Source organism: Solanum verrucosum, unplaced genomic scaffold, assembly GCF_900185275.1.
Source record: "Solanum verrucosum unplaced genomic scaffold, falcon-dt-bn FXZP01000278.1, whole genome shotgun sequence".
In the NCBI taxonomy this organism is placed as follows: domain Eukaryota; kingdom Viridiplantae; phylum Streptophyta; class Magnoliopsida; order Solanales; family Solanaceae; genus Solanum; species Solanum verrucosum.
Window position 1 is genome coordinate 5,953,873 of NW_026020332.1, and position 19,286 is coordinate 5,973,158.

The 19,286-nt window shown below is 31.2% G+C and overlaps 1 protein-coding gene and 1 pseudogene across 1 annotated transcript; both read left to right on the forward strand.

The window, feature by feature from the left end:
- The first annotated feature begins 2,810 nt into the window (after positions 1-2,810).
- LOC125836725 (structural maintenance of chromosomes protein 4-like) lies at positions 2,811-9,314 on the forward strand (annotated as a pseudogene).
- A 7,292-nt stretch (positions 9,315-16,606) lies between these two features.
- On the forward strand, positions 16,607-17,506 carry LOC125836180 (RING-H2 finger protein ATL54-like). Its single transcript, XM_049515282.1, has one exon. The coding sequence runs from the start codon at positions 16,607-16,609 to the stop codon at positions 17,504-17,506; it is 900 nt and encodes a 299-aa protein (XP_049371239.1).
- The last annotated feature ends 1,780 nt before the right edge of the window (positions 17,507-19,286 follow it).

Sequence of the window (19,286 nt, forward strand, 5' to 3'; positions counted from 1 at the left end):
CATTTCTTTTTTACTTCTTACACTTTATTTTTTAATTTAAAAGTCTATATAATTTTTTTTCAATAATGTTTATAAGTACTTTTTTTTTTGGAAAAATTACCTATATACACATCTTTATTTTCCATTATTCCCTATCATTCCAAAATATTTTCAATATTCCTTATTTTACTCTCAAAAGTAAACTTTCGGATACATAATCTTACACTCCCAAAATCATTTTTCTTCCTTAATTTACTCCATCATTCTCTCCCTATTTTCACTCCCACAATCTTATCAGTTAATTAATTCCTTACAATTTGAAATTCAAAATGTTCTCTCCTGTCAAATCAATCTCAACTTCTTGAATATGTAGTTCTCGTCTTTCTTATTTCTCTCCGTTCATTTATATTTTTTTTCGTCATCAATTTACTAATACTTATGGATGATGCTTCTTCTTTTAGTATTAGGATTACCCAATTAGTTTCAATTACTCAAGGAACTGCACGTTATGTCTTTGATTCTAACGATGAAGATTTTATTGAAAATAGATCTAAATAAAGAAAATATCCATTATTCATGAAGAATCATGAGTTGAGAAGGCAAAATATAAGAAGGATGAATTTTCACTCCCATCTTTACCAAAGTTACAAATTCACAATGTATCTTGTTTATTTTGTTTCTTAAATTAACTTTTGTTAGTGGTATGGCATTTCTGACATTTCTGATACGTCAATGCTACAAATTATGTTTTATGCAATGTATCATGTATAGATTTATTACATTGATACATTTGTTGAATATTCGACTAGTAGGTTTTATGTTCAATACTTATGTACTTGATACATAAGTAATGTCTAATGTATCAGTTACAATATATTAAATTTATAATGTATCTTCAATATTTTTTAATTTCAAAAGGATATAGATTGTAATAAATCAGTCTTTTGTTGTGTAACAAGATTATCCAATAATAATCTTGGTACATAAAGCATAATGCACTATAACTGATATTAATGACTAATGTGTATCACACGTATCTGATACACATTAATGGTCATAATACATTTATACAAATTACTACTAAATAGCCATTCTTTGGCAATGATACATTTATACAAATTAACACTACATGTATCTGATACTTAATTTCTATCACACAATAATGTTTCAATATAAAACCAAACACTTTATAAACAATCTTTAGTTCTATAATGTATCTATAGGATTGCAATACTTAGCAAATTTTAAATATTTTAGGAACAATAATGTATGTATCATGAGGAATATATCCATCTCGAAAAAATAAATCAAAAAAACTTTGATCATAATACATTCATATAAATTAACACTACATGTATCTGATACGTAATAACTGTCACAAGGTAATGTATCGATCTAAAACAAAACACCTTATGAGAAACCGCTACTATTTTAATGTATCAGGTAGGATTACAATACTTAGCCATCTACTAAATATTTTAGAAATAGTAATGTATTATGAGTAATATATCTATCTCGAGTTCACAAATTAAAAAATCGACTACACAACGCAATACATGTAATTCCATATCTTTCATTATGAGATCTCTTTACCCTGAAGTTAAAAGTTATAAATAATAATGTATCATGTACAATTTTATGACATGATACATAAATACATAAAAACTGATACATGTAAATCTATCTAGTTGCTCTATCAATGTTGTGTTCTTCTACTTTTCTCGTTTCTTTTACTTTGCAGAAGCACTGGGAGTTCGAATTTGACATTCAGTAGACAAGTATATAGTTAATGTCGATAGAGGAGGAAAACGCCATAGATGCGACATCGACACGAAAAGAGAGGCTGAGAACTGTAGAGAGGCTCAAGAACTTCTTTAAATCAGTATATACGATGATAATAACAAGACTAACAAAGATATCATGATGTATCTTCTCAAAAATTTTGATAATTTTGAATCAAAATTGAAAAGATCTTCAATGAACTAGGAGGAGAATTTTGAATCTCAAAATTTTCAACAATTTTGAATCTCAAAATTTTCAACAATTTTGAATCAAAATTGAAAGGTTCTCTGATGAACTGGAGATCAATTTTGAATCTCAAAAATTTCAACAATCTTGAATCAAAATTGAAAGGATCTTTGATGAACTTGAAGATTCATAGAAGAAATCTTTTGATCAACAACAATTCCATCACTTTTGTATCCTTCATAACTCACCTCTCTTATCCAAAATTTCGACAAAAGTTTTTTAATCAAATTTGAAAGGTTTCTTCGTTAAAACATGGAAACAATTTGAAATTTTGATATTCTTCTTTCTGTTAGGATTTGCCTCTGTATGATTGAAAGTAAGAAGAAACATAAGCGTAATTTATAAGATTTAATTTGATTTCCACATTTTATTTCATATTTTAGCGCAACAGATTGATACTTCTTATATCAAAGTTAATGTATCCGGATGGTGACTTATGTATCAGAAATGTATAATTTTTAAGGAATTATTGTAATTAGAAAAAAAATAGAGATACGATATAATTTATTCCTTACTCTATGAGATTTATATAGATTATATATATTTTTTTCTAATTGGGGACCCAAGCGATCTTTAGTGACCCACTGGTTAAGACGCCATGGTTGCTGGCTAATTCGATAGCACTTCGCCGGAGTTCCGCCGAAGTTTACTCTCTAAACCGGTGCCCTGACGTACTTTTTTTCCTTCCGATCAGTCGATGGTTATCTCCATGCAATTTGTCTCCGGAAACAGGTAGTGATCACTAGTGTTTAACCAGTGACGAATGGGGGTAGAAATGGAACTCGTCGATCTCCGACGATTTGATGGCTGAATCTCCTCGTTGTGTATCTAGAGCTCTAAGGCTATTCATTAAAGAGATGATCATGAGAAACGTCAAGTCTTTTGCCGACGAACAGCGTGTTGGCCCATTTCATAAGGTTAGGTTTTTTTTTTTTTTCACTGTGATTTTCGTAATTGAGTCTATAGGAAGAGGCTACAGGAAATTAAAGTCGTTTTACTCTCAGAGCTTTTCTGCCGTTGTGGTCCTAAATCGTAATGGTAGTGGAAAGAGTAACATAATTGATGCAATGTTGTTCATGTTTGGGAAGCGAGCCAAACAGGTAAGATACGAGTAGTCTAGAAGCAATTTCATAGATTTGACACATATAATTGTTGAATTGTGTTAACTGTTTCATCTAACCTTTTTTTGTTAGTGAAAATAAGCATTGGCTGCACTACTAAAATCCGGTCTATTCTAAATGCTGAAATTCTTAGTCCTAAATACTAACCATTATAATTGCTCGGCTGGTTGAATTTCAATATGGATGGTTATGGAATTTACTTGTGTACAACAGCTTATCTCTGGCGTGAAAGTTTAGCATTTTCATCTTTGATTATAAACTGCACAGACGTCTTAATAAAGTTTCAGAGTTCATCCACAATTTAACTAATCACCAGAATTTGGAGAGTGCTGGCGTATCTGTTCATTGTAACTGCTTGATTTCCTCTTTTCGAGATGGTCATTTTAGATTTGCAGTTTTACTTTTGAATTAAGTGTTTCTTTCTTCTTTTATTCAAGGACGGTGAGACATACGAAGCGGTTCCTGGAAGTGGTTTTGTGATCACATGTGTGGCATTCCGAGATAATTCCTCTAAGTACTTTGTCAATGACCAGTCAAGTAACTTTACAGAGGTCACCAAGTAACTGAAGGGGAGAGGGGTTGACTTAGATAATAACCAGTTTATATCACTTGTTTGATGTTAACTTCGCGAATATTGTTTCATTATGGGGTTGAAGTGGTTGGATTTTTCAGGGTGAGGTTGAGCAAATATCGTTGTTGAAGCCAAAAGCGCAAGTAGCCCATGATGAAGGCTTTCTGGAGTATCTAGAAGATATTATTGGAACCAACAAATATGTTGAGAAGATTGCAGAATCATTTAAGCAGTAAGTTCTCAACCTTTATGGTAAACTCTTTTATTGTTGCCAGAGTGTTAATACTTTTTGAACTGTCATGTATTCTGTTATAATTTGTTGTGATGGCTGAATATAAGACCCTGGCAACCTTGTCCTGAATCTGTAATCATTGTTCATCAATCAAGATTAAAACTTTTGGCATGAATATGCAATTTAATATCGTATCCTCTGGGGTTGTTTGGTAACTGGCTAGAACTATGCAAGTATTAGTAATGCATTTATTAGTTATGAAGGTATTAGTTATGCAAAGTTTGGTCATGCATAAATTATTTCTTGGATGTTCGTTTCTTATATTAAAAGTTAATAGACATTATATACTTTGTAAAATTAAATGTTTTTTTTTTACAATTATTCCCGTCCTTTAGTTTTGTATCTTTTTTTTTTTTTCTTTCTGCATTTTTGTTTAGGCAATAATTTAGACAGGAAGCAAATGTTTGAATTTAGGAACAGTACTATAGCTAAAAATGCAACTCTAGCAAAAATAAAGACAAACTTTATATGCAAGAGGCAACAACAACATATCCAGTGTAGTCCCACACAGTGGGGGTCGTGAGAGGGTAGTGTGTACACATACCTTAGCTCTACCTCATAGGTGAGGTAGAGAGGCTGTTTCCAATAAACCTACATGCAACAGGTAATATAGAAAACACAACTCCAGCAAAATATTCTCTTTGCTAAGTTTGTATTGGAGGATCTGATTGTTTATGTACAACTTGAAAGTACTCAAGTCTGGAGTGATAGGGGTAAACTGTCATTTCAACTTTTTATCAATGTATTAGTTGTTCGGGTATTAATTATTCCATCATCTCTCCCCTATAAAATAATACACAAGTTCCCTCGTAACTTGTACATGCATCAGCTATACAAGTTTCTAAATTGCAAATCAAATCGTATAAATTTTATACCTGAATAATTTACTTTCTAATTAGCTACCTAACGTTATATTACCTATGCAGAAATTAATATATATGAATAAATAGCCTATTTGCTAGCTACCAAACGACTTAAACATTGAAATTGGTGATATCTTCTGCCTAGTTATGCTATTCAGCTTTTATTTTTTCTTTCCATGCTCTTAACTCATCCCGTTCCCCTATTTATGCATTTGTGCTCATACTTGCAATTATGTATGTTAATGTAGTCTATAATGAATCACTGTTCATTGACAAGAGTAAGTGCCTAAGCAAGTGCATTCAATACTTCTAAAACATGCATTTACTATTTCTTAATGCTCTTTTGTAAGCTAGAATCCCTCAATGAAAGAAGGTCTGGTGTTGTTTAAATGGTCAAGTTAGCAGAGAAAGAAAGAGATAACTTGGAGGTATATTTTGACCTATTTTGTTCGGACTGTCCAAAAATGTTGCCACACTCATGTTGGATCCTCCAAAAATGCACTACTTTTGGAGGGTCCGACAAGCACCCAACAACATTTTTAAAGAGTCCAAACAACTTAGATTTTGACCATTACGAGATTCTATTTCCTTGAAATTACAGAAAATTAATTATACTATCTTGGTTCCTTTATCAGGGTGTTAAGAATGAAGCTGAAGCCTACATGCTTAAAGAATTATCACTGTTAAAATGTCGAGAGATGGCTACAAAATTGGCTTTTGAAGTTAATTCAACTCAAATTTCAGAGATGCAAACAAACATTTCTGGACAGCAAGAGAACCTTAAATTACAGAGGTGGGGTCTTTTTCTAAACAAAGGTTGTGCAAATATAAGCATTCCATATGTAATATGTTGAAATCTAATGGAGCTAATTACTGGCTTATTTTTAGGGAGAAAATTCGAGAAAGTAACAAAACATTGAAGGAGCTTGAGTCAAAGCACTCAAAGCATTTGCAGAAACAAGAGGTATGGATAAGAATTGCATATATCCGTTGCATTTTTATTTCCTTCCTACTTATTGACTTCGAACAAAGAATCTTGATCACCTTGCTTTGAATACAATACCCTTCTTGCGTTTGAAAATTTAGGAGTTTGATAACAGTTTGAGGCGCTGCAAGGATGAGTTCAAGGAATTTGAAAGGCAAGATGTAAAATACCGAGAAGATTTAAGTCACTTGAAGCACAAAATAAAGAAGCTTAATGATAAACTCGATTAGGTATGAAAAACTGAAAGTTTCTTCCTAGATTAAAATTCATAAATATATGGGAATAGCTGGCTTTGATTGATGTTCCTATCTGGTCTGTTTTCTCGGATGTTAGGGTTCTACAAAAATTACTGACCTAACAAAGGACTATGAGAAGGCGGAAACTCTGATTCCAAAACTGGAGGAAAATATTCCCAAACTGCAACAACTTTTGGTGGGTGAGGAAACAATCTTAGAGGAAATAAAGGATAATTCAAAAGGTAGAGTATATTCAGTCAGGCCTACGTATGTGTTTAAGTTTATGATACTTTGAAAGTTCTTTCGCTAACTCATTTTGCAGCATATATAAAGGGGGGCTTCTTTATATTGTGCATTAGTAGTACATATATGATGGTATCATAAACAATTGGTTTCCTCATTCATGTTTCATAGTTCCTTTTTCATTGAATGTAATCCCTTCATTTGGGGGATTACATTGGGTATGTTATTGTTGAAATCTCGTTTGTGGTTTTTTTTAGAGTTAATTTCTTTACCTTGATTAATCAGCATCGTTGCTTTTGGTATTTTTTGTTGATGGGTTAGATGTTGGATCAATCAACGTTTAGAAGATGAAGATGCTTAGATGGATGTGTGAGTATATTAGGAGAGATATGATTAGGAACGAAGTTATACAAGGCAAGGTGGGCGTTATCCACGGAGGACAAGATGAAGGAAGCAAAGTTGAAATGGTTCGGGGATGTGAAGAGGAGGTGCGCAAATGCACTAGTAAAGAGGTGTGAGAGGTTGACTGTAGCAGGAGTTAGGAGAGGTAGGGTAGGCCGAATAAGATATGGGGTTGAAGGGGAGGTAATTAGACACAATATGACACAACTTCAGCTTACTGAGGACATGAACCTAGAAAGAAAGGTATAAAGGTCGAGGATTAGGATAAAAGGGTAATAGATTGCTGAGTATTATTGCACCTTATGTGGGAGAGGTAGGGGCTAGCCTCCTCCTCTTTGTTTCTCACTATTAGTAGTATTATGTAGTAGTTGCACATATACTTATTCTTCATTATATATTACTATATGTTGCTTTATTGCCTTGTCTCCTGCTCTTTTGCTGTCATATTTTTCTTGCAAACTTTCTTAAAAAAAACTCTTCTTTTGAGCCAAGGTCTATCGAAAACAACCTCTCTACCCCACAAAGGTAGAGGCAAGGTCTGTGTCCATTCTACCTTCTTCAACCCCACTCTGGGATTATAATGGGTATGTTGTTGTTAGATGCTGGATCAATAAACTTAGTGCACAGTGCACTATGTCGTTGCATCAAATTGCTCATATTTGTCCATCAGCTATAACCTTGTGTATATATTATTGTCTCATTCTTGTATGATGTTGGAAAATAGTTGAGACTGAGGTTTTCCGAAGTGAGCTTGCTGATGTTCGTGCTGAGCTAGAACCTTGGGAAAAACTATTAATTGAGCACAAGGGAAAACTTGAAGTTGCATCAACTGAAAGTAAACTTTTGACTGAAAAGGTATTCAACCTATTTACAACATAAACGATTGTTCTTTCTCATTCATTTCATACTCAGACAATGATCACTGTAATTTGGTTCACATATCTCTCAAACAATCTGCATTTATCGATGACCAGCAAGAAGTCTTTTACTTCCAGCTTCTTTTTCTTACATGAAGGTGAACGTTTGAAAAATCAAAAGACAAAGGTCACCAAAATTCAATCTGTAAGTGGATATGACCTTGTGCATATTGAATTGTGTATTTAATTACACCATTCATGCTGCTTTTATTATGCCTTCACCAGGACATTGATAAAAAAAGGCACAGAGATCTACCGTAGTAAAGTTCAGATAGAAACAAGACAGAAAATGATTAAGAAACTCACAAAAGGTAAGAAACTCACAAAAGGGATTGAGGAATCAAAGAAAGAGAAGGAAAGTCTGGCTGCGGAGGAAGAAAAATTGCTTTGTACCTTCAAAAGGATCGAACTGAAATCATTTGTTGTCAAAGAGGACTATAATAAGATACATGAGGTTAGATAATATCTCCATTTACTTTCGGCATTTTATGATAATGAATGTTGCATTAAAGTTGTCTATAACTCTTTTTGTTTTCTTTGATGTCTTTTCATAATTCTCTAGCTCTTTCATCAGCACTCTGCTTCTCTGAATGATGCTAAAAATGAGATATGTAACTTTGAAGAAGACTGTGGATCAATTGCGTTCTTCAGAGGTTTTGTGCCAGTCTCTATGAAGCTTTCTTGCTTCTATGTGGAATGAGTTTCTAATTCAATTCAATTTGAGCTGCAGGTGGATGCTAATTACAACTTACAAGATATGAAGAAGACCTATAAAGACTTGGAGCTCAAAGGCAAAGGATATAAGAAAAAGCTTGATGATTATTTGCTTATTGCTCTTTCAAAGCATAGTGAGCAGTAACCTAGATTTCTTTCAAATGCTGACTTACCATTTTCTGGGACTCCATAGCTTTTATGTATCTATCTATCTTATATACATACACTCGTATCTGCCGTTGATATTATTGTCAATACACATATTTGTTCCTCTTGGTATAGGCTTCAAACAACTTTGAGGGATGGCACTCTTGGTGAGACTTATGACCTTAATAGAGCTTTGGAGATGGTTGCAATTCTAGAAGCTCAACTAAAAGAGATGAATCCAAATCTTGACTCTATCTCTGAATATGCACCAGTCAACATTTATATGCAGTAAAAACTTGTAGGATTACAGTTTCTCTTGATATACTAATAGTGTCCACTGTCACCAGGTATCGAAACAAAGTATCTGTGTACAATGAGAGAGTCCAAGAACTTGATTTTGTTACCCAAGAGCATGATGATATAAAAAAGCATTATGATGAGTGGAGAAAGAGAAGGCAAGTCATGTTTATCATTAGAATGTCCATTTCAATCTTCACATGTCTCAGTGATACTTCATTAGCTTATAACATTTGTAACTAAAATTCAGGTTGGATGAGTTTATGGTGGGCTTTAATACCATATCGTTGAAGTTCAAAGAAATGTATCAGGTCCTAACTCAACTTTAACTTGTCTTCTTTTAAGAAAGCTTTTCACTTCTGATACTCGAGTAGAATTTCATCTACACACTGAGAAGTGTTATTACTACTAGAAATGAGTTACACATATTATAGAGCAGCCAGGATATTTTGTTGATAACTTTGTAATGGATGCACATATGTTGATCTTATCATAGTTGATATAAATCCTTGCTCTCATGGCTTTGGTTCAACGACAAAAGGTAGTAAAACTGGGGATGTGTGGTAGACACATATCACTGTTGAATAAATGATTCAAATGAAAGAAGAGGAAAGTAACTGCAACTTTCTGTAAGTATTTTACTGCACTTTGACTTAGTCTAGGATAGTTGTTATTTGGTCCTTAAGTTTATTATTTTTAGTTGAATGCACTATTGAGTTAGTGCGCCCTTTTAATTCTGTATTTAAGTTGAGTTGTAAGCTTATTTAAAAGGCATCATTGCTGATGAATAGAATCAGAAAAGCAGCCTAAACTTCCAACAACCTACACTTCCATCAATCTTTTTGCCTATCATACATTGCTATATTTCCTCAACTTTCCTGCTAGTTAATTCCTTCCTTTCAAATATTTTGTTCTTGAGCGAGCTTAAGATCTCTATTCTCCAAGGTTATATTGAAAATTTTAAGATCATGTCCAGTTATCATTGAATAACACACACACGCACGCACATACACACGCAACACACACACACACACATGCACAGGCGCGTGCGCACACACACTCAAAATTTATCCCAAAATACTTCATATAAATTTTGTGATGCAAATGACATAGCAACAAATCTGTGCAACTTTTCAATAATAATTACAACAAAACATAAGAATGTTATACAATGAAAACAAACAAGAAATATTAACATTAAACAAAACAAATAAAAAGAGATAAGAGAAGAGAGCATAAAGAGTTATTAATTTTTTCCAATATTTTGAATGTGTACAATGTTGTGTCAAATATCACTATTTATAGGATAGGATTGAGGAACACAAAGGGTTGCTATGACTCATGTATATGACATTAACCCATTTGAGATCATGGATGAGAGGTAGGAGTAAACACCATAATGAACATAATTAGTGGAAGTTATTATATTTACATAAGGAGTGTTGGAGGAAATACAATTTATGTTATGTACTTTACATTAATACAAATATCTATCAATATATATATATATATATATATATATATATATATATATATATATATATAATACAAATTCATTTTTTTTTTGGAAGGGCAAACACAATCATTCATATTTCCAATTGGAATATGAAAAGAACAAAGAAATCATGAATTTACTCCAATATGAAATTAATACAAAAATATTCCAGAGACATTAAGGTGGTTGATTCATGACTAATATCATGAGTTACTATTTAATAAATAAATATTAAATAGTTAAACATTTTAATTTGATATAGGGTAAAATAGTATTTGATGTAGGGGTAAAATAATATTTATCTTTTGTCTGACATTCTTTCTACTTTTAAGCGTATATTACTCTTATGAAGGAATACAAACTTCTTAAAAATCACAAAAACATTATCAAAAAATCTTTAATTGTTGAAGGAATAAATTCGAGTTCCTAAAAATAATGAAGGTAAACACTAAATATCTATTTAGCAAACAAAGAAACCAAATCCAATAGTTGTCATAAAAAATAGAAGCAACGAAGTTGATCTCCAGCTATTAATAGTCGCATAAACCATAACTTGAGTTTTTTTCTTTATTTGTAAATTTGGTTGAGATAATTTTTATTTATTTATATGCAAAATAATAATTTATAAATCAAGTAATTCACAAAATACAAATATTTTGTCTCATAGCTCTAATACTCTTGACTTTACAAATTACCAAATATACGTACACAACTAAAACTATTTTTTGGTTATACTATAAAAGGAACAAAGACAATCATTCAATTATACATGATTTTCATATGACAGTAATATTTGGTAACTCTACTATACTATTGGTATAAAAACTATACTTGATGCCAAACATTCATTTAAAAAAAGAACTAAGAGAGGCAAAATACAAATATTTTGTCTCATAGCTCTAATACTCTTGACTTTACAAATCACCAAATATACGTACACAACTAAAACTATTTTTTGGTCATACTCTAAAAGGAACTAAGAGAGGAATGGTTTTAAGAACTTCCCACTTTTACTTTTAGTATAATATAATCCAGATAGATTGACTCCAATTGTTCAAGAAATATGTAAAAAAAAAAACATAATTTATACGGTAAGAAGTTTGTTATTACATAGGCTACTATGAGAACGATTAGAACAACTATACACATGATTAAAATTTGTTTCGTGAAGTTGTTAACTCTCCCACCCAAGAGTCTTCCCATGAAAAAAACCATGTTAGAAAGACATGTAGCAGAACCTCATTTGTGTTGGCGGCTTGGCGCAATCCAAAAAAGGTTTTATTCAGCCTGCAAAAGCGCATCACATCATCTTTATCCTTGAGATTTAAAAGTTACCTCATAAGTTGTTACAAGAAAATTTTAGTAGTAGTTTTTTTTCATGTGAGAGATCAAATCCTTAGACATCAATTAAAGAATTGAGCATAATTTATATGATAAAATAATCAATTAAGATGCTAAATGGAAAACAATATACTTGAAAGAACATACAATAAGAACTTTATGTAAACAAGGAAGAAGAAGATGAGAGCCTTATGTTGTCAAAACCAAATTCAACTACACATCATTGTCAGTAAAAGAATACGTGAAAGAGAAAACATACACGTGTGGGGTGAAGAAATATGAATTGTTGGGGATTGTAATATATAACCGTCTTTTTTAGAACTTTTAATTTGAAATGCTTGGACTTCCACCTAGCAAATTACTGTTACTTATTTCATTCATTTGAATGACTTTATCTTCCATTATATCTTTACTACGGAATTTGGCCGCACTTCGCGCAGTTAAGAAATATATATATAAATTTACTTTTAAAAAATAATTATGATACAAGAAATAAAAAATTAATTATAGAAATAAGAAAAATGATAAAATCACAATACAAATATTTGTAGAATTAGAGCTTGAGTGAATTACATTTTTATTGTCAAATATTTTTTCAAAATTAAAAGACTAATTTATTAAAAATAATAATCATATATTATGATGTTAATACATAAAATTTGGATAAACACATATAAGGACTTGCTTTTTTTTCTTATTTTTGTCAAATAATAAATTTACTATCCGATGAATCTTCATTTAATTCAAAAAAATAAATGATGAAATTAAAAATAGGAGGAAAAAGAGATAAATATTTCTATTTCATTTCTTCTTTGATATTTGATCATTTGTTTGTCCTTGTTTTTTCTCTTATTCATTATCGTCGAAAAAATTATTTTTCTCTATTTTTTATTATCATCTAAATAAATCTCTATTGCCAATTTCTTATATTATTCTGGTAATTCTTTAGAAGTAGAAGAAATGAACAAATTTAAATGGTTATTCACCATAAGAAATACCTAAGAATTGCGTATTTCAATACTTAATATGCATTTCTTTTGAGCCATTAGTAATAAAATTTGAACGTCTGTTGGCATAGTTAGTTGTGTTCTGACAAAGTTACAAATAAATAATTTGAGCCTAAATGAAAATATAATTTACTACAATTAAAAAATATATAAGAACCTAAATTAAAAAATATATATAGAGAGAGAACATATGAAAAAGTAAGTAAAAAGAGAAAAATAACAACACAATTTTGTCAAGTCCTTAATCACAAAAACAAAGATGATAAAAAATAAGATAATCAATGCAATTTTTTTGAGCTTTTATCAAGCACCCCTTCTATCCATATCCAAGGGCCTTTTCATGGAGTCAGACTAAATTATAAATCTGATACTACAACAATAATATAGAATATCACTATTTTAAATATGGAATAAAAATAATAATCTTGAGTAGGAATTTAATGAAATAAAAAAATATGAATTTATATAGACAAAATTGAAGAAATTAATATCATAAGGTATTTTAAATCTTGAAATTAAATAGTTGGGGGTTATGGATATGAAAACTTAAAGAAAAGAGTTAATAATATTAATTAAAGTAAAAGTTCAATCAGGTATAAGTTATGGAGATAAGAATTTTAAAATAAATAAAAGAAGAAAATAAATAAATAATGAAGACCAAAAATAAAACACATGTACTATTCAACATTTGTTGGGTGTTTAAGTTTTATTAGGAAAGCAAACAAATAAACTTCTTCTCTCTTTGAATTTAACAAAATTGAAAGAGGAAAAAAAATACAATAAAAAAGAGACAAATAATTTGAAATATTAAAGTGGTAAATATTGAGACTTTAATTTTTTGTAACAAAGAATAATAATGAGTGTAAATATTTTTTCAGACATTTAAGTATAACAATAAATAGAGGAGTAGTAATTGATATATTTATTTTTTGTACAATAATAAGTAAGTAGATAAATATGGAAAATTGTCAAAAAAATTGAGGAAAAAAGATAAATAGAATCTTTGGCCAAAGAGAGGTGCAACTTCACTTCTCTAACATCTAGCTTATATTATATATAGATTTTTAAGTACAACACTATGTAATAGCTATGAGAAATGTACCATATAGATAATATACCTTTCAAGCATGGCAAAATATTAGAATATTGAAATCAAAACAATACATTAATTATGAATCTTTAAAATATTGGAAACATTCAAACTTTATACTAATATGATCATCTTTCTTGATGAATCTTTCAACATAATTAAACTTCATTTTGATGATCTTGAAGAACATCTCTTTATAATGAATCTTTGAAGAATATATCTTTGATCTTCATCAAAGTAAAGAACATATCATGTCACTATCTTTTCTATGATTTCGAAAAAGATGAAGAATAATATTTTTTTTTAAAAGAGAAAAAAAACTACACTATTAGAAAGAATGAGAAAAAATTACACTAATAGAAAGAAATAATGAGAAAAACCTACACTAATAGAAAGAAAGATTGAGAAAATGAAAAATGAATATTCAACATCTCCATGGATGGTTGTAATTTATAGAATAATTCATAAGAATAAGTTGAAGAGGCATGTTATTTAAGTAGAGAATATGAATAGATGGAGGTTTTTTGTAACTCATTAGATATAATTAGAATAGTAAATATGATTAGTTTTTTTATTTAATAAATAAAATATTTAATGAAAAGAATTAAGAAAAAAATCTCAAAAACAAGAGAAAAAAGATAAATATGAATGGAGGCCATAGAGGGGTGCTGTATCACCTTGTCTATGTTTCTCCTTTATATTATATATAGATTACATAATTTAGAGCTCAATTGAATACTTTAAAATTGATTATTTTAATTAGTCATTAGCATAAAAAAAGTAGAAATAATATTTAAGTGAATGACAAAATGGTAATCCAACTTTGAGGTTGAGCTTTCCACTTTTAATAATATATGATATGATATTAAATTCAATTAATACTTAAATTTGCTAAATCAACTAAATAAAATCTAGACAACTTGACTGAATTACTGTGTAAAAAAGAAGATAATTTGAAAACAAATGAAGTTAGAAAAGAAGAAAAACAAAATGATTTGGTATTTTTCTTAATTACTTATTTAATATTTGCATATTTTTACTAGTTTAAAAATAATCACCTAATATATTTATTTTTATGTTTAACAAATAAAAGGAAAAAGAAAGAGGAAAAGGATAATTAATAGAAGAAGACCAATAAAGAAAACGGAAGAAACACTTATTATCTATGCGCTCCACGTGACTTCACTAAAAAAATCATGGCACATGTGCCTTGGTGAGGTCACAATGACGTCGATTGAAAAAGAGTGTTATGGTATTTTAAGTAGGACTGTCAAAATGTGACCAAATATAAATAATCTGCTTAATTAGTCCAAAATTTAATGAATTGGGCTAAAAATAATTTAAATTGAATCGAGATAATTTGAAATTTTCAAGTAATTATTTTGAATGAGCATCAAAGTAAATATACATATTCACGCTCCACGTGACTTTCACTAACAAATCAAAACACACGTCACGATGCTGTCATGATGACCTCAGATAAAAAAAGGGTGTTATGGGCATTTTATGTAATTATTTTGTGTGGAAATCAAAGTAAATAAACATGTCCAGATATATATTTTTTCGAAAATGGAAGAACACTTATTATTTGCACACTCCATGTGACTTTACCAACAAATTATAGTAAACATCACGATGTCGTTAGGATGACGTCTGATCGAAAAAGGATGTTATGGGCATTTCAAGTAATTATTTTAGGTGCACATCAAAGTAAATAACCATGAGGTCAAATTAATATTTTGCCAACCCTCCCTCCCCCTCCCCCCCCCCCCCCCCGAATGTAGGATGATCCTCACACAGTTATCAATACAACCTACTTTAAAACAAGAGACTCGTGAAAATACATTTATCCCTTAAATGAACCTGCAGTGCAAATACGGCCAAATCGAGCCTCAATATGGGCCTAGTCCCAAGCTCTAGAAACTTCCTCACAAAGCTAACAATAAACCCTATAAATCAAGCACCATCCTTCAATAAAAATATCTTCTTGTTGTATGCCTCTATGTTGATGATATAATTTATATAAGTTCATCTCACTTTATTGTAGCTGAATTTAAATCTAGAATAATGAGTAAATTTGAGATGACTGATTTGGGTTTGTTGCATTACTTCCTTGGGCTTGAGGTGAAATAAGGAGAAGTAAAGTATTTGTTCTCAAAAGAAATATGCATCAGATCTCTTTAAAAGAATTGGCCTTGTCAATTGTAAATCTGCCACAACACCCATGAATATAAATGAAAAATTGCAGCAGGATTAGAAGTCTAGTTGGAGGTTTGATTTATTTGGCTCATACTCATCTATATATTTCATACTCTATTGGTATTGTTTCAAGGTTTATGAGCAGTTCATCAAAGCATCATTTTTTAGCCCAATTCATTAAATTTTGGACTGATTAAGCTGGTTATCTATATTTGGATTTATTTTGATAGTCCTACTTGAGATACCATGAACGTCTCTTTTTATTTGACTTCATTGTGACCTCATCAAAGCATATGTGCCATGATTTTTTAGTGAAATCATGTGGAGCGTATAGGTGATAAGTGTTTCTTCCGTTTTCTTTTTTAGTCTTCTTCTATTAATTGTTCTTTTCCTTTTTAAAATATAAAAATAAATATATTAGGTGATTATTTTTAGATTAGTACAAATATAGAAAATACTAAATAAGAGACCAAATCAAGTGCAAATTTTTATGCATTTACCCCTTAAATGAACCTGCACTGCAAATACAACCAAATCGAGCCTCAATGTGGACCCAGTATCAAGCTCTAGAAACTTCCTCACAAAGTTAACAATAAACCCTATAAATCAAGCACCATCCTTCAATAAAAAAATGTCCTCTGTCTCTCTCGTCAATATTCAGTAAACTATAGGTCCAGATATGGAAGTGGCATCAGTGTTACTTCCATCTCTCGAAGGCCTAACCCAAACTGAAGTCAGATCAATGATTTATACTCATATACTTCGATTCACCCGGTCTATTCCACCATCGGAAGATGAACGTAATATCGTGGCAGTGGTGGACGCAACAAACAACTCAATCTCTTTCCTCGAAGATCATCCTATCAATGCTGAACCTATTTTGGAAGGGCAATTACCTGCATCAATCGCTTCCATTAAAGCAATACCGATGGTTAAGGTTTTAGGTGAAGGGATTAATTGCTCTATTTGTTTGTCCAATTTTGAAATTGGCGAGGAAGCTAAGGAGATGCACTGTAAACATCATTTTCATTCGATTTGTATTGACAAGTGGTTGGGGATCAATGGATCGTGTCCGATTTGTAGGTATAAGATGCCAGTGGACGAACAATGTGAGGAGAAAGATGAAGATGAAATAGGTGATGATGGTGGCAGTGATATGGAGGAAGATAGAGTGATGTTTATTTTTAATGTTTCCATTATAGCAGAAACTACACATCTAGAAGTATCGATAACAGAAATGAATAGACTTTCCGATGATAGGTTGATAGAAGTTGGAGTGCATAGACATTCCGATGTATTCGAAGCTGGAGATGGCGATGGGTCTGAAACTGGAAATGGTGATGTATCTGAAGTTTCTGGAAATGGCGATGTATCCGAAGCTAGAAATAGTGATGTATTCGAAGCTAGAAATGGCGATGAATTCGAAGCTAGAGATGACGATGTATCTGAAGCTAGAGATGGTGATGAATCCGAAGCCAGAGATGACGATGTATCAGAAACTAGAGATGGCGATGTATCCGAAGATAGAGATGGAGGAGATGGCAATAAAGCTCAAGATATGGTCATTGATAACAATTAATTTGGTTATTTTCCTTATTTGTTTTTGGCGTCATCTGCTTGACTAAAATATAAAAGTTATTTGTACAAATATCGTGCTTAACTAAAATATATAAAGTTGTTTGTACAAAATATCGTGCAATTTTAATAAGGATGATGGCGGTATTGGGATGACCTAGCTCCAAGATATGGTCATTGACAACAAATAGTTTGTTTTTTTATTTATTTGTTTTGGGCGTCTTCTAGTTTCATAGAAATGAACTATTAAGATTCCCCTAGAGCGTGATTAGAAAGTTGACACCAATAAGGTGAAAGTTCATGCAGTCAAACAAATGAGCTGCAATTAAGATTAAAAGCTTTGAATCAACTTCTCTTTAGCTAAGCTATTCATAATTTGGTTAGCCACTCCTTATACTGTGATATGATCCATGGATGTTATGGCAATTGTGACTGCGAGTTCATCATTTCTGTTATCTCTTTTGACAAGCATATATGTTAAATATTATTGAACTTTAAACTTCAACAAATGTCAACATTATCTCTAGTTAATCCAAATATATCAGCCTTACTAGTATAAGTAAGGAATTTTCTATCTCTATATTGATTGTGATGAGTGCCTTGACAAATTGAATTATCAATTGCTCTATTTAAATTTCAAAAATATTGATGTTTCTTCTTTTCCCCCAATATTTTCTTTGGTCTTCATATGTACAAGACATGTATTTTTTTTATATATCTCCAAGTTGACCATGATAAAAGTTATGTGTAGTAGAAAGTTGCGTATCCCATTGAGAGGTTTAATCCTCCACCAATTTTACAAAGTGCATTGATTCGTAACATTTACACATAGTTAACACTTGTTTACCAAATTTAGTCAGATTTTCTTTTAGTGGCAAATGTATCACTTATGTATTGTAATACTTCAATACCAATACCACCTTTCTTTTCAGGTTTGTACAAGTTTTTTGATGAGCTCCAATGGTATTTGCCCTTTTTAGTGTAGGAACCCTCAAATTACCTTGGCAAGTGTTTCTTAATGAGTTCGATGGTTCCCTTTAAAGAATCCATAGTTGTCATGGTGTACATTGGCGTAACATGTTTAATGAGATTTAGTTTTCCTCCATATGACGGAAGTTTACCATGACATGATGCTAACCGCTAAGCTTGTTAACAATTTTAGTGATCAGTCCATTAAAGTACTCAATTTTCTTGGTTCCTAAACGAAGTAGTTGATTGGGAAATCTTTATCTGAAGAGTCATTTGTTAGATATAAGAACCCACTTAAGATGGAGTTCCCAAAAACTATCAAAGGGCTTGATAAGAAACCTTCTGGTCCAAGGAGGCAGAGTTTTCTTACTGAAACTATTCTTTGGACCAGGTTCTTTCCTTTTCTCAGATTTAGAGAAATCAACTTGGTTTTCATTAGCTTTTCTCAAGGACTCATAGTTTCTTTTCAGGTGACCATTTCTACCAAAGTGAGTACATAACAAGTTATCAGATACAGACACATACTTGCTATGAGGGTTATAGGGAGGCTCTATCTTCCGACATCTTAAACCCTTACCACTGTTATATTTCTAATTAGCCAAGTTTGTAAGAATCTTTGAAGAATTAGTCCACTTCAAAGATTGGTTTAACTCATCTTAGCTTGACTTAAATCTCTTTCTAGCTGAGAGTTTCTTTCAAGAGCGGCAACTAGTTTTAACTCAGAAGTTATTAAATTTTCTTCAAGATCTAGCTCAAACCACTAAGCTTCATTTTTCTATTTTTAGAAGTTTTTGGGTTTTCTTTAAGTTGCAAAC